The sequence below is a fragment of the Macrosteles quadrilineatus genome, unplaced genomic scaffold (assembly GCF_028750875.1).
Source record: "Macrosteles quadrilineatus isolate MER2022 unplaced genomic scaffold, UCM_ALF_1.0 Scaffold_1__1_contigs__length_201487025, whole genome shotgun sequence".
Lineage (NCBI taxonomy): Eukaryota > Metazoa > Arthropoda > Insecta > Hemiptera > Cicadellidae > Macrosteles > Macrosteles quadrilineatus.
The window spans coordinates 140,163,052-140,179,462 of NW_026542594.1; the positions used below are offsets into that span (position 1 = coordinate 140,163,052).

The 16,411-nt window shown below is 36.5% G+C and overlaps 1 protein-coding gene across 2 annotated transcripts in view; it reads right to left on the reverse strand.

The window, feature by feature from the left end:
* The window catches only part of LOC128985745 (coatomer subunit beta), a 35,510-nt gene extending 21,189 nt beyond the window's left edge, over nt 1-14,321 (reverse strand). The window contains exons 1-9 of one of the 2 annotated variants that reach the window (XM_054405594.1): nt 14,171-14,319; nt 11,226-11,334; nt 9,735-9,964; nt 8,574-8,743; nt 6,594-6,801; nt 5,530-5,667; nt 4,884-5,076; nt 4,532-4,680; nt 1,958-2,098 (exon numbers count right to left, since the gene is read on the reverse strand). In XM_054405594.1, the coding sequence (XP_054261569.1) occupies nt 1,958-2,098; nt 4,532-4,680; nt 4,884-5,076; nt 5,530-5,667; nt 6,594-6,801; nt 8,574-8,743; nt 9,735-9,964; nt 11,226-11,316 (1,320 nt within the window). In that variant the 5' untranslated portion in view covers nt 11,317-11,334; nt 14,171-14,319. Of the gene's footprint in view, nt 1-1,957; nt 2,099-4,531; nt 4,681-4,883; nt 5,077-5,529; nt 5,668-6,593; nt 6,802-8,573; nt 8,744-9,734; nt 9,965-11,225; nt 11,335-14,170 lie in introns of both variants that reach the window. The other variant, XM_054405583.1, reaches the window with a different exon arrangement.
* Between the last annotated feature and the right edge of the window lie 2,090 nt (nt 14,322-16,411).

Genomic DNA, 16,411 nt, shown 5'->3' on the forward strand with positions numbered 1-16,411 from the left:
ACAATTTTCGCCCAATCTCATTGTTGAGTATTTTTACTAAGATAATTGAAAAGGCTGTCAAAGATCAGTTGGTTGCTTACCTTCATTCTAATAACATTCTCAGTGAGCATCAGTACGGTTTCCGTCACGACAAAAATATTTCAGATATTCTTTTTGATGTAAACAAAGAGTTGTACGATACCATTTCCAACAAAAAACGTTCTATATTAATATTTCTTGACCTTAAAAAAGCATTTGATTCTGTAGATCGTTTAAAACTTCTCAACAAGTTAAAAACAATTGGAGTTTGCGGCAGTGCTTTGGAATGGTTCAAGAGTTATCTTTCAAACAGAGCTCAATTTGTTACAATTTGTGGTACAGACAGTGATCCTATGCCTGTCGATTATGGGGTGGTCCAGGGTAGTAATTTAGGGCCTATTCTTTTCTTAATATATATTAATAATATATCGAGAATCAATATGTTTGGAAAGTTATTTTTGTTTGCTGACGATACACTAATTTTCCTGGAGGGGAAGTCGTGGCCCGAGGTGCGAGAAAAAGCACAACATGATCTAATGGTTATAAAAAAATGGTTAGACCAAAATATTCTTTCCCTAAACATATCAAAAACAAAATTTATGCCTATTTCTATTAGTAAAACCACAGATTATAATTTACAAAACCTAACAATTCATTCTTGTAGTGATTTCCTTAACTTGTCTTGTAATTGCGAAGCTATTGAAGAGGTAGCTTCATATAAATACTTGGGAGTAATTTTCGACCGTCGGCTGAAGTGGGCTGAACATATTCAAAGTGTAAGGAGTAAGGTCAGGAAATACATGTTTGCCTTTAGACAAATGAATGGAATTCTAACCTTAAAAGAAATTAAAATTACCTACTTTTCTTACGTCCAATCTTTGCTCTCATTTGGGATTATAGCCTGGGGAGGATGTTTTAAAAGTTTGCTGGAACCTCTAAATATTGCTCATAGGTCACTTTTAAAGATTGGTTTTGGTAAATCTAAACGATTTCCGTCTGACGCCCTATTTAAGGAAACATCAATTCTTACAGTTCGCAAACTATATATCAAATGTTTACTAATTAACATTTTCAAGAATTGCACTAGAATATTTAATGAAACCTCACATTCTCATAACACAAGATACTCATCTCAAGTCCACATTACTACACTTCAGGTATACAACACTTTTTCAACAACAAATTCTTTTTATATATCTCACATAGTGTTTCGAAATCTTTGTAAATACTATTCTGAATTAAATTTATTTGACGCCACATCTATTGTCTCTTTTAAACGTCTTGTTAAAGAATGGCTACTTAATTTAAATACGGACGAAGCTGATCTTATTATTACTTCATCTTACCGGCGCGACGGGATCGGCCCGCGACCTTTGACTTGACCATTGACTTGACTCACTTGATCATTGACTTGACTTTGACCTCGACATTGACGGCACACCCTAGCCGCTCTCTCTCCGACGCTTATATTGATATTTATTGCATGTTCTTTACTATTGCATGTTCTTTTCGTGTAGAGTACTATCACTTATTACATAACTCAGTCAGTATTACTTAACTGCTGAAATTCATTTAATTTTTCATTTAATTTTACTTTTCATTTAATTTTATTTTTCACTCATACAAAATAATAAAACTAAATTGCGCCACTTTAACTTCATAATCTTTATAGCAACTTAGCAGACGCACAGGCACAGCCTATGTCTGCTAATTCCAGAACTAATTAGATAGGAACAACCTTTTACGCATGTATATAGTTAATTAGTTATAGTTAGTTAGTTTAGTTTTGCATAAAGAACTTTTTTCTTTTGTACATTTGGTTGTGTAATTTTTATATATGTGGTGGAATAAATTCATAATTCATTCATTCATTCATTCATTCAGAAACAGTGAATAGATATTTTATTTTAAAATGTATTTAGATGGTGCAAATCTTTACCTCTATTATCAATGGACGCAAGGCATCAAACTTTTGAATAGCTTCTCTGACAAAGATAAGTACATCAGCAGCTGCTACTTCGTTGGTATCTGACAAAAACTCCATCAAGACTGGTATGACAGTGGCAGCTACGTCTGGGAACTAATCATATACATTATATGGCAGACAATACAAAATGAAATAAAAAAACATTCCAAAAGATAAATCACATGTAAAACTAAAGGGTGTCTACTAAATTTTGGATACAAATTCATAGGCAATTTCCGAACAATTATGGACAATTTGTCATTACCTTTGTATGTGTTGTTACAAAATAAATTTTCCTGATTTGTCGACTTGTATTAATTAATATAAAACGTTGTACGAGAGGAAAAGTAAGTAATACAACATCGACAGAGTTTAAAAATAGAAATTAATTTGAATGAGACAAACATTTACTTTAGGTACAGATTTATAGTGTAACAGAAATAAAATCATCGTCCCCCGCAATGGTGACAAAGTCCTGAAAATCTCCATCGGTCACGGAAACATCATCCTCATCCGCGATAGCAGAAAAATCCTGAATATCTCCTGCGATTGTGTGGTCATCGGCTCCCCCAGTCTCGGTAATGTTATCATCGTCATCCGCAATAGCAGCAAAATCCTGAATATCACCCTCAGTCACAGGAATGTCATCAACATCTTCCACAATTGCGGCAAAAAACTCAATATCTCAGATGGTCGTGCGGTTGTTTGGTCATCGTCATCATCTCCTGCGGTCACAGAAACGTTATCATCGTCATCCACGATTGCAATAAAATAAAATCCTGAATATCTCCCCCGGTTGTGTGGACATCGTCATCTCGTGCGGTCACGTACATGTTATCATCGTCATCCACGATTGCAATAAAATAAAATCCTGAATATCTCCACCAGTAACAGAAACATCATCGTCTTCCGCAATCGCAGCAAACACCTGAATATCTTTGACGGTCCTATGGTCTTCGTCATCGTCTCCTGCGCTCAAGGAAACGTTTTACTGTCATCCGTGATCCCGGCAAAAGCTTGTGTGGTTATTGTAATTGGCTCCCACAGTCAGAAAAAGTCATCATAGTCTTCCACGATCACGGCAAAATCCTGGACATCTCCCATGGTCGTGTAGATATCACAACGGTCTTTCGCGATAACAGAAACATTATTGACGTCATCCGTGTTCGAACTTCTAAACTATTTAAGGACATAGCCTGATTTTTAAGGGCAAATGCCGTACATTTTATGGCTAACCCAAAATTTAGTAAAATTCCTCGCTTTCCCGGATTTCCCAGTTGATAGACACCCTGAACTAACAACAATTAAGTTAGCTTTGACAAAAAAAATATAGAATTGTGTTGGGCTAAGATTCATGAAAAATATTCTTTGTATCCTTCTTTTGTTGTTAGTTTTAAAGTAAGTACCTACCAAGAGTTGATCCATATTTAGAAGAAATAGTAAACAAGAAATTATACATCCAGGATAAGAAAAGTCATAAACAACACTGAATTTAGTTTGAATTCCAATCCCCAGCAGAACCTGCTAGCTCTACTTATGATTAGTGATGTCTACTTACATACATCAGGCATGTTTAAAACATAAATACAGAGATATGTCAATATCAATACCATTTTTTTACTTTACAAAATGTTTGGATTGGTTATACTTCAAGAACCCTTGTCTTCATGTTCCTGTACAATGTAATTTTGGGGTAATGTACTGCTCTTGAAGTACAGAAAAAATAAAGCAGCAATAAAAAATCGAAACAATCTAGGCCTAAGCAAAGAAAAATCCTGAATATGTCACCGGTAACGGAAACATCATCATCATCTCCCATAATTTAAGAAAATTACTGAACATTTGCGGTTAAGGGAACATTACCATCAGCTTCTGTGATCCCTGCTAATTCCTTGATATCTCCTACAGTCATGTGAACACAATCCTTGTCTTCCGCGATAGCGACAAAATTCTGAATACCTCCATCGAGTTTTAAGTTTTTTTAATACATCTATCAACGAAACATCGTCATCATCGTCTCCTGAGGTCACAGTGAAATCCTGAATAGCCTATCTCCATCAATCATTCACAGAAATATTATCATTGTATTCCGCAATTGCGGCAAAATTCTAATTATCTGCCACAGTCATGTGGATATCATCATTGTCTTCCCTGATCATGGTAAAATCATGAACATCTACCACCTTTAAAGTTTAGACATTGCCACGTTCTTCCGCGATAGTGACAAGCCATCTGATCGTCTGTGGTAATCATGAAAACGACCCCTTGGTCACTGCAAGAGCGTGAAATTTTTCAACCGGGCAATTTTTACGGACCTTCATATCTACAAAGTTCAATATTTTTAACAGTTATATTAACATTTGTACCAACTTTTAAAGATCGATCGTCGATACTGATACCAATGTCCAGGTATCGGTGGTATCGAGAATTAACACATCCCTAAGAAATACCTAATATTTATATTTAGGCTAAATAAATTGTAATAAATATAACACAATTTTTACTTTTCACATGTGATTAACCAACCAGCTAAGTCTAGGGATGTACCTTGATGCAGCAAGAGTGCAAAGTGCGCACTAGAAGTTGACGGTATTTGCCCGTATCCTCGTGCTCCCCTGTGTTGTGAGTTTTAGTCACTTCTTTCTTCAGCACTAATACCATTTCTTGGATGTTTCTTGAAGACACAAGCTCCATTGCTGATAATAAACAAGAATTCAAATGAAATTCCAAAGGAGTAGTATATCCTAGAATAAAATTAGTATTGAAACTGTGTAAAACATTCTACAGTACAGTAAGTACAAGAAAGTATGATATACAATGTTCAAAAACCAAAATATTGGATGAAGCACTTTGGCACCCAAGTAACATGTAAAATATTAGCTTTGTAAGTGTGTCTCACCCAGGTTGAGGGTCTTCTTGCGCACCTCCAGGTCCGGACTGGCCAGGACTCGCAGGATATCCATGACAAGGTCCTGCAGCACTCTCTCCTGGGTCGGGTGTTCCTTGAGAGCAATCAGACGGTCCAAGACAATCAGCTTCACATTGTTGTCACTCTCCTTCACTATCAGGTCGATGTAGCAAGTAGCTGCGGCCTGTCAGTACAACAAACAACAGCGATCTTGAATTATTATATTTGTTAAACACTAGGGGAATCAAAAATATTAGATTTGCATTGATTAGGTAACCTCTCGATTAAGAAAAATTATCTTTTTTGTTAACAAGGTTAACAAGGACAAAGTGCAGTTAAGTCTTTTGTTAGTTTGACACATAAATGTCCAGGAGTCTGGGACGTGAGTTACCGCAGTCAACTTAACTTACCAACAACCGCAAATAACTCTCTAGCTAATAAAAATTATATAAATTTATATAAATTAATACACAAACAACTAACTTCAAAATCAATACATTTATTATTGTAAATACGGTATCACACATTTTGAAAAAATTGAGTAATTTTTTTGTATGTTAGACACAGAGAATATCAAGAAGACTAAAAATTCTAATATAGTGTATTATTTTTTAAAAAGCTTGTGTCAGTTACATACCTTGATGGCTGTGGGTGCAGTAGACAGTGTGACCAGAGTGCCAGCAGCCTCGTAGCGGACTGCCGCACTGTTGGAGTTGAGCAAGTTGTAGATACATCGAATGAACCGTGACCTCTCCGACGGGTTGGCATGACACACCTGAGATTTACACAAAACATCTGTAAACTACTCTCCACTCTACTCGAACTTAAGTCACTAGGAACAGAAAATATTGAACAAAGAGATCAACTAAACCGGAAACAAACACATACATTACCAAACAACCTGATACTTCATTCTCCATTACACAACTCTAACGGTTTGAACAATAGATGTTTCCCTTGACTCAAGATACTTAGTGTCTTGTATAATAATTACCATGAAATTAAGAAATTAAGAACTGCCAACTTAACCACACAAAGTAAAATCGGGCTAAAATGGACATTGTTTTGATATCAAGGTTAAAATTATTTTCATTGATTTAACCAAAAGGGTTTATTTCACACTCATTAAATTTGGAGTTCGTGTTAGGTATGCATGAAAAGGGAAACTAGGTCACAAAAGAGGGATTAAAAATCCAGATGTAGGCCTAAGCTTTGCGGTGTAAGAGGAGTCATAGTAAGTATTATTATTATAGATGGATGGGTCTCGAAATTTCGAGAAATTTTCAGCAAATTGTAAATCTCGTTCTACAAGACAAGATTTGATTTTGGTCAATATTTATTTGAGACAGGATAAAAAAATATTTTAAAAAACCCCTGCAGAAAGTCTTTTTAATATGTTAGGCCTAACTAATATTTGTTTTTTTTTTTCATACTGACTTTTTTTTTAGATTTGAAATACTCTTACCTATTATTATTATTTTTAGTCATTTGTCATAAATTAGTAGGTATTTAACAATGTTAAAAAATCAGCTTAAAATGTCAAACGTGCATTTCCCGTTATGTATGTGAAGGGAAATCCTGTCTAAAAATTTTATGAGAAATAAAAATCCTGTCTTGTCTTGTCTCGAACAAAAAATCCAATCTCGTCCATCCCTAATTTATTATCCACCATAAAATGATGATATTGTTGGAGTGACCTACCTTGTATATGAGCTCCACTATGACCAGCTGCAGAATGTCACCGAAGGAGTTGACCTGGTCCAGACAAGAGGCCAGATAAGCCAATGCTCGTTCCTGGTCAGCGTGCAGTAGCATGAGGAATGCATTGCGCTTGCAGGACATGTCTTGTTCTCCCTCAAGGAAGTTAGCCACTAGCTCTGGTGCATCCGGGATTAAAAATTCAAAATTTCTGAAATTGGATGATATTTTAATGTGGTGAAATCATTGAGTTTAATGATTTGTTTAATTGTTAGTCCTTTTCATTAGTATAACCAATTATTTACTTCTTTATACAGAAATTTTTAGAGTCGCCAGTGTTGCCACTATTGTGAGAGATGATCCAGCAGTGATGCCGAGACCGCAAAATATAACTAATAGGATTGTACAATTTACCTCGTCATGTAATTTAAGTCAAGAATTTACCTTCCTCCCTCAATGACTCACGGGTCAGATAACATGTTTTAAGCGACCATATTACCTACCTGCCAGACCCCCGGGGTAGTTTGTATAACCAAAACCACCCTCTGACCACAGATCAATTCGAGCACACACGTTGTTATCTGGGTGTTTTTAGTAGAACAAAGGTCAGGTGGCTGTTTACTTGGGCTTATTAACACATTAAAAATAGAGTGTGACTCGAACTGCAGTTTTTTATTGAGGAAATGTCCACCAGCGTTGTTGTTGTGGCATAGCCTAATTTGTAAATTTCAAATTCCTCTAACTTGTTTACTTAACTACCTTTTCTGCATGCATGTAGCACCTCTAGATTATCGGCAATCACACTCATATTAAAGTTTAGGTTGATGAAGTACTGTGCAAACCCTGAATTTTGTTTGATTAATTGTACAGTTTGGGTTTATGTTGGTTGTAATGAGTAACGAACCCACAACCTGTTTGCCCCACATACAGACTCATACAATTTTGCCATTTAATTTTATAAACACCTTAACTTCAATTTTATCTATTGATCGTTCTGTTTGTGACAGGGTGTTCAGAGTATGGTTTGTAGTTTTGAATGCTAATTTGATTCCCAGCCTACTAAGCTCTTTGAATAGGCAATTTTGAAGCGTGTGGGTAAATTCAACACAAACGTATCTCTTAGGCTCGTCCATTTTTTGACCTCCCTATGGTGTTTATGGAGGTAAATCGTACCATCATATTAGTCAACTTATAATAATTCAGGGGGCCTCAAGATGGAATTTAGCCTCAAAATATGCAAACCGATGTTTCTGCGATCGAAGGCATACCACTGATTACCACTGTAGCCGAGACCGCAAGATATGCTTTTGGATGTTGCTACAATGACAGGAGACAGTCCAAAACCAATAAAAAACTCATAAAATTTTATTTAAAAGTTAATTTTTTCATATTTTTAATTTCAATGACCCACTATCCAAAAAACTGTTAACTGTACCACCCTGGACAGAACAGTTAAGTTGTGTTGAGTTGTTGTGAACAATTGACATTTAATCATTCATTAATATTATCAAGCAATAAAATTCACCATTAACAAAATTTGCTGCAGAGAGGGTATTGTTTTGTAATAACTTAAATTGAACAAACATATACTTGGAAGTGTCACAATGTAAGTTTCAACCAAAAACTGTTGCTGCTGGCTAATATAGTCAATACCTATATAGAGGCTAATATAGTGGCTAATATAGTAGCTTGTCAAACAGAATCTGCAGTGTGTTTTCTGCCATCTAAAGATTATAGGTTTTTTTCTGCTTTATAAAAAGTTTGTTAACCTCTCAGATATTTTCACAAATTACATGTTTCCATATAACTGGTTGTTTGTGTGGAATAAATGTATAATTATTAAAAATAAATGTTTTGAGACTCGGTTTTTCATATATTCACACGATAGATTATATAGATAAACAATAGATTCACAGCAATTGACCATTTCCACCTACATAGGTATTTTGACAATAGAGTTTACTAGTGAGTGGAGTGACTTACTTGTATATGGTGAAGATGGCGAGGACTGCGTTGCGCCTGACGTAGGAGTGTCTGTGCTCCAGACAGGCTCGTATGGCTGGCATCAGAGGCTCCAGCAGCTCGGGCTCCTTCAGCTTGCAGAGGAACCTCAGAGTTGAGCCCCTCAGGAACTCATTGGGATGTTGCAGATCCTGTCACATACAAATACAATATCTCATTACTTGTTTCAAGTTCATTTTGTCTATGGTAGGTTTATGTTATTTAGGGGATTATTGCAGACATTTTCCATCATGAATTGTATAAAGATAAGTTTTCACAAAGTTTCGGCATTTGGAATCAGATCTTGTCCTCTGATGAGAAATTGCTTAAAACATAACAAGATTAGTAAACAATACTCAGCCGAAGCTTTCAGCCTTTCACAGCCTCAACTTTGTTACCTGAGTGGTTTTTCTTTTGTAATTTTCCAATTTTGGCTGGGTCTCTGACCTCTGTACTATTCTTACATTTTAGGTAACGGTACTTGCTCACATGAAGACAGTGTCAGATTACATAACCCAAAATGTCTTTTAAACTTTTTTTTTTAAACAGTAGGTAATTGTGATAAAAAATACGGAAAGTAAATAAAAGATACGTCTTATAACACTTAAAACATATAATTACGCTTATACTGTTATTCACAAGACAACAAAAAATTTGGTAAATTAAAAAAAATTAAATATACAAAAAATATGGTAAGTGGTGATCGATTTCAATTGGACACTCCAATCACCATCAGACCTAATAAGCACACATCACCTGTTTTGCTTCTTCATACACCAGTATGGAGGAGTGAGAACACAGACTTTTATTTCTGAATTATATTTTGGTTAACATTGTGGGATTGTATCATTTATGCAATTTGTAATATCCAATTTTAAATCTAATGAACATTAGACTTTGAATTTCAATGAAAAGTGATTTTCATGACTTATTTCTTGGTGTGTTTAGTTAATGACTGATCTTTAGTAACTAACTCCAGCCAAAAGCTAAACAAAATGTAGGTCTATAAAGCAAGAATAATTTAACTATTGTACTTATACATTAAATTTATACATATCTTTATAAAATAGCATATAAATCACAGCTTTTCACACATTGTAAACAAATAAAATAGGTATCACAAATGCAATCTGTACTACTAACCTTACGGTAAGCATCACAGACCAAGATCATTTCTTGCAACAATTTACCATCCGAAGATGTCTTTTGTACTATTTCCCAAAAGATGAGTAACAACTTCTTGATTGTATGATCTTGTAAGGGAAGAACAAAGCGAATTATGATCATCAAAAGACCTGGTAGTCTTTCTCCATTAGCGATCATGTGAATTGTCTTCTTTAAAGCTTCAATTTTTGTTTTAATGTCTCCTTTTTCTGCAAACAAAACCATATTAATTGACGGTGAAATTTTAATTTCAGACTATTAAATTTAGATTAATATTGGATTTACAATGCCTATTAGCAGGTTGATTGGTACTGTTGGAACTGCTAACAGGTGTTGTAAAACCTATATTAGTCGATATTGCAGTTCTAAGCTATTACAATGTATTTTCAAACAAATCTTGTAAACAGAGTAGGGTTTTTTCTGTAAATGGGATCATCTGGACTCATGAGTAACCTTACCTCTGACTTGAGCTGTAAAGAGCTCAACTAGGCCTCCTACCTGAGTGAAATGACAACCAAGCTCAAGATGTGACATGAATTCCTCAAATCCTGAAACTGGTAAAATCTTGACTGGAATTAATTTGTACCAAGATTAATTAATAAGAAAGTTCAACTACTGGTGTTAGGTTTCAGTTTCATATAATGTTTTTAATTTGTATAAATCTTTAGTAGAGATGGGCCGATACAAAAAATTGTCGGCCGATACCGATAACACCAAAGTACTCTCGATACCTATCGATACCGATACTTCCAAATATCATCACTGGAGTTGAAAACTAGCCAATAAGGTTGTCTTTACTAAGTAGGCAAACAGCTAGGATTCGTAACGGCAATTTACCCGCTCTGAACTGACTTAATCCGCACCGATTTGTACCGTTCAGTGTCAGTATCGGTATCGAACCCAAAACAGGCAAGTATCGAGTATCGACGATACCTCGATACCGAGTATTTTGGTATCGAGTATCAGTATCGGCCCACCTCTAATCTTTAGACAAATATATATGTATATAACTTCTTGTTGAATTAATCACTGGCAGAGTCTAACAAATTTCCCTATAGGGAAGTAGCTATTACCGTAGGTGACATGGTAAGACCTAGGCCCGGGACCGATTTACTTTTTCCTTTTGATATCCCCAGAGGCCAAAAACACCAGTTGTTCAAATTTTTATATATGTATATATATATATATAGATATATGTGTGTGTCCGTAAACACGATAACTTGAGTAATTTTGGTCCGATTTTGATGAAATTTGGTTTAAAGGTGTAAGGCGGGATAAACATGAATGAGATCGCGGTCCAGCATGATCTTTTTTACCCTCCCTGTAGCAGCAAACCTATGTACTCCTAGAACCTAATGTTAATTAAATACATTTAATTGAAAATCAATTCAGGCAACTGGAAATTCGCTTAGTCGGCAGGTTTGCAGCGGCGGGGGTATTTTAGCCTAATCTGTGTTTTAACTAACTTACCAAGGTCTGCTTTAAGTTGCATTTCATTTGGAGGTTCTGCATCTGATGGAAAGTTTATTAGGGTGTAGCACGGTTGTTCTACCAATGCCATGTTTAAGCTTCGGACAACCTACAATATCAAACAGAGTTAGTTAGCAACACATTTTATTTTAATTTCTCACTCTCAGATAAGTTTATAAGATTGTGAATCAAACATTGTTGTAGTGTTAAGCTCTACTTGGAGTTGGAATACACTACTTGGTTTGGAATACTCCTCCTACAGCACCAGTGCTAAATTCTTCATTAACATCACTGTCATTTGTAACCTATTACTATTTACAGCTCCCCACTCAAAATTAAATTCACTGTAGGCTATACTAACGGTTTTTTTCACGGTCATATTTTCTTAGACCATGATAGGGGTTAAGTGTATTAAAGTACAGGTGGAATTACGCTGGCAAACACGTTGTTGCGGACCCCAAACATAAATGAAGCAATGAGGGACACTGAGCCGAGCCTAGCCTAAAATAATGAGTGACCACTTAAGCACTAAGTTACAAAATCCAGTGGCAACCAGTGGCCGCCACCGTGGATGCGGGCGCAACTACTATTTTTGTTCAGTTCAAGTGCAGACTGCAGAGACAAACGCACTGTGGTAGTAGTTAACTGTTTTCGTGTTGAATTGTTTGTTTGTGAAAATGGGGTGATCAAAAGAAAATAAAGAGGACATTAAAAATAAAGAAGAAGAAAAGAAGACAAAGGAAGAATTCAATTAAATTAAAAAGGGAGGTTTTAATCTAAAAAAAATAAACATTTAGCAAATAATTCTGGGAACGGCAAAACATCCATTTGAAATATTTTAATTAAGTATAAAATTATTTCAGAACACATTAACAAAAGTCAATAGTTTATTGCACGGCTGTGCTGAGTTTTCTGTGCTGCCCTATTAATTGCTCTGGCAGACACGCGCACCGTGGGAGCATAGTGGAGTGGGTAGGGGGGAACAAAGAAAACACTTCCCCTTGTTTAGGCCACACTTCATACGCCACTACGCAGCGACAGCGCTAGCTGAAAGGTTGAAAAGTTGAAAGAATGAAAGTGTGAACAAAATACTACCTACTGTAACCAATTTAACTATTTTTTTTAAATGGTATATTATTCTTTTATGGAAAAGTAAGTACTTTTTCTTTTCGATTCATGCGGGTTTTTTTTATAAAACAGTTCTATAAGTAAATATATTTGTCAATAGCCACTAGCATGTCTCTCATGTGGATCTGGCTAAGTTAATGAAAAGTGTTATAAGAGCCTTTTAAAACAGACGATTTTGTGTGCCGTTCATGGTGCAAAACATGATTAATTACTGATTGGATAAAAACGTTGCATTCCATATATCCAAGTTAGAATCACGTTTTGCATGAAAACGGTAAAAAAACCCTCCGTTAAAAGGGCTCAAAAAGTTATTAAATTTGTTAATACAGCATGCAATATTGCCGACAATTTTTCACTAAATCAACTGACAGGACATGTATTGGCCATTGGGGTGATATTAGTGAGGTCGGGGAGTGCACTGAAAAGTGAGGGGGGGGGGGATACTAGAGGCGGCAGATACTTAAATACCCTGTACCATTGTACAGTGGCTGTAGTGGAATGTAGGTATTGTCAGTTGCCTGTACCATCCACTGCAGTTGCCCAGCCAGTGACTGGTGGCGGACACCGGTGGCCTCGTGTGAAAGGGCTCTTAATGACATCCATCCTAAGTTACTTACCTTGTTGATTCAAACAATGTATTTTGAACGGCGATATCATCAGTAATATTCATCTGTTGTGAAAAATTATGGTATATTTGGATTCAGGAGGTAAATAACTATAAAGTGACTTAAGATATCAAAATTAAAAATTAATTTGAAGGGCCCTAGAAATTGAAGATTGCACTTTAGTTTCTGTCCTACATTTAGGCCTACTATGATAGGTACATTAACTACCAGCTGATGAAACTGTACTAAACTAAACCTTACCTTAGCCAAACATGAGTAACTTAACTTATATGTGAGTAAACGTAGCACAGAAACTAAAGTGCAGCCAAATTAAACAATACACGTCCGGTTACCAGGCGTGGATTAGGCGTCCGTCAGTCACGTCACCGGGTTGTGGGGGCCCGGAACGCCATTACAACAATACAATATACAGCCATCGGTGTTCGAGGTGTAGTGGATAGAGTGCTCGGCTGATATGCAAGAGGTCCCTGGTTTTAATCCCATCTTTTTGTCCCAGAACTTTTTGTCAAAGATTTTGCTTTGAATGCCATTTCTTCTTAACTGTACATCATTTGTAAGAATTTTCGGCAATTATTTTATGAACAGAATTTAACCTTAATTCGATATCTTCATCATCAGCAAGTTTGGTTGGTTATGACAGTAACTGCCGTACGCCTAATCCACGTCCGGTTACCGGACGCGTATCCTATGCGTAAACAATAACCGTAAATAATTAACCACAAAGGTATCTTATGGGGGAATATTTCCCTACCTTACAACCCTGACACACCTAAAACCTCCAGCGATACTCGACTCAGGCCCATAGTTCCGCGATGGCCCTGCCTTTCCTTACATTAGGATTAAGGACCTATTTTAAGAATTCCAGACTACATAGAACCATAATAATGCAATATTCTGTAACAAAGATGTATACCGTAACCTTAAAAAGATCATCAAACAAATTAGACATAGGCTAAGCCCAAGGCGTTTTATTCTTTCTAGGGGAAATATAAGTTAGTTATTATTATAATTAAGACTTCCCATGATAAAATAATGACAGGTTTTTCTTAAATATGAATTAAGCCAGGCCTAGGGTCCCTAGTTTTATAGTGGTAAGCCTGTATAGGGCAGAATAGGCTATAAGTTAAAATCTAGGGATAAGTTAAGTTATAAATTTGTGGTAACTTGTGTCTTAGAAGTTTAATATCTCACCTATTCAAAACCCGATTGATTTAAGCTTCGAAATGTTGGTTCCCAATAATATTCAGTGTAGGCTAATGAGAGACTGACAACTAAATTTCAATTATCTCCAAATTCTCCATAACAGCAACGAGCAACAGCGGCGATTGATTGCACGGACGGTGGCAGTATTTGGCGTTGGCAGTCCGGTGATCATCAGTCAGAAGCAGAAGTCAGAACAGAACAGAACACAAAACACAAACAGTAACTAAAAAGTGACATACGTGGATCAAAGGCCACGAAAGAAAAAAGAAGGACAATAGAATGGATTATACTTCAAAGTCAAATATATACATACATTTCTATAATGTCACTTCTGACCAGAGGTAAAGTTAAAGTATACTTCCTAAGGGGGGAACGCGCCAAGGCACCACCACACCACGTCAACCCGCCACCACGTCAAGTCAGCCCACCACCAAAAAGAAGAAGAATTTTGAGGTGGTGGGTTGACGTGGTGGCTCGTTGTCGGGGTGGCACGTTGACTCTAGCGCAAACGACAACCCGCCCCCTCGAATATGTGTGTTGGTGTGCTGACGTGGTGGCACGTTGTCGTGGTGGTGCTTAAACGTGTTCAAACACGTCAACCAGCCACCTCTTTAGTGTGGTGGTGGGTTAACGTGGTTGCTGGTTGACGTCTACGTGCGAGTTGTTGGGTTGACGGCACCGAACATTGGGCGTACACGACAATCCAACATCTCGTAAAAGAGTGGTGGCGTGGCGGGTTGATGGGGTGGTACGTTGTCGCCTACGTGCGAGGTGGCGGGTTGACGACATAGAACATGGAGCTTCACGACAACTCGCCACCTCTGATAAAAACTGGTATTGGCGGGTTGTCGTGGTGGCATGTTGTCGTGGTGGCTCATTGACGTGAGTGTGCTCGACAACCCGCCACCTCGGATAAATGTGTGGTGGTGGGTTGTCGTGGATTCACGCCAACCCGCCACCTCGGTTGTATAGGCGGACCTTTTATCGGCAGTGGACAAGACTGAAGAGTATTTTTTAAGATCACCTATAATCGATTCACCGACAAATTTAATCATTGTGTGTCTTTTAAAATGTTCAACAACATTTTTTTTAATTACAAGTCTTATGACTTTGTAGTATATGCGATTTTAATTAGAGCCATGTGGCTATCACATATAAAATCACAAACGTTGCACAATTTCACATTTCTTTCGATGTATTACCTTGTAGTGGCGAATCAGGTTGCTTTTGTTGGAGAGCGACAGTTAGCAGTGTTAACATGACAGCTTCGTGTTTCGGAATGAGGTCTCGCGCGGATGTCACCTCTATATATAGACTTTTGGAAAATTTCAAAATTTTTAACTAGAAATTAAGAAATTATAACATAATTAAAAAATGTAACTATAAATTGTTTCAACGGGAGGTTGCTCACACAGAACTCAATCAAGAGCTACCACCAGAGACAAGAAGCGAGAAGCAGGAACAAGCCTAGGAGAAAACAAATTTAATTTGATGGATACAATCCTGATTTATTAGTTGCCGACCCCACATCTTTGAGTGGATTTAAGTATATAGATAATAGACGATAATATACCAGAAAACTATGTATTTAAAAGAAAAGAAGATAATCTATTGATTGGGGTGATGGTAATATATTTACAGTTAAAGGAAGTACTGTTGTTATAAAAAATGAATGAAATTGCATACGAACTTCATAAGCCTGCAAGAAAGAATTTCATTTGAAGGTCTTTTAAAGTATTGGGTATAAACGAAACCGTACAGATAGATTTAATTGATTTGCAAAACTATGCTAGAGAGAATTCTGGCAATAAATATATTTTAACTTTAATAGATACATTTAATCACTATCACACTTTTTCTACAACTAAGGCTGCAATTGTGGAGAGGTTCCAGAGAACTTTAAAGAATTGGCTATATAGGGAATTTAGTGCTCAGGGGAGTTATAAATGGTTGGATTTACTTCTAAAGTTAATTAGAAAATATAATAATAAAGTGCATAGATCTATAGGAATGAAGCCTAACCAAGTGAGTGTTAAGAAAATATGTGCATGAGAGGTTGACTTCTAAAGTGCAAGTTAAAGAGCCAAGATATAAGGTGGGTGATAGATAGTGTAAGGATTTCCGAGTACAAACATGTGTTCAGTAAAGGATATGCCCCGAATTGGACAGGGGAGCTATTTACAATAGCAGAAGTTAAGAATACAAATCCTGTGACTTGTATCTTGAATG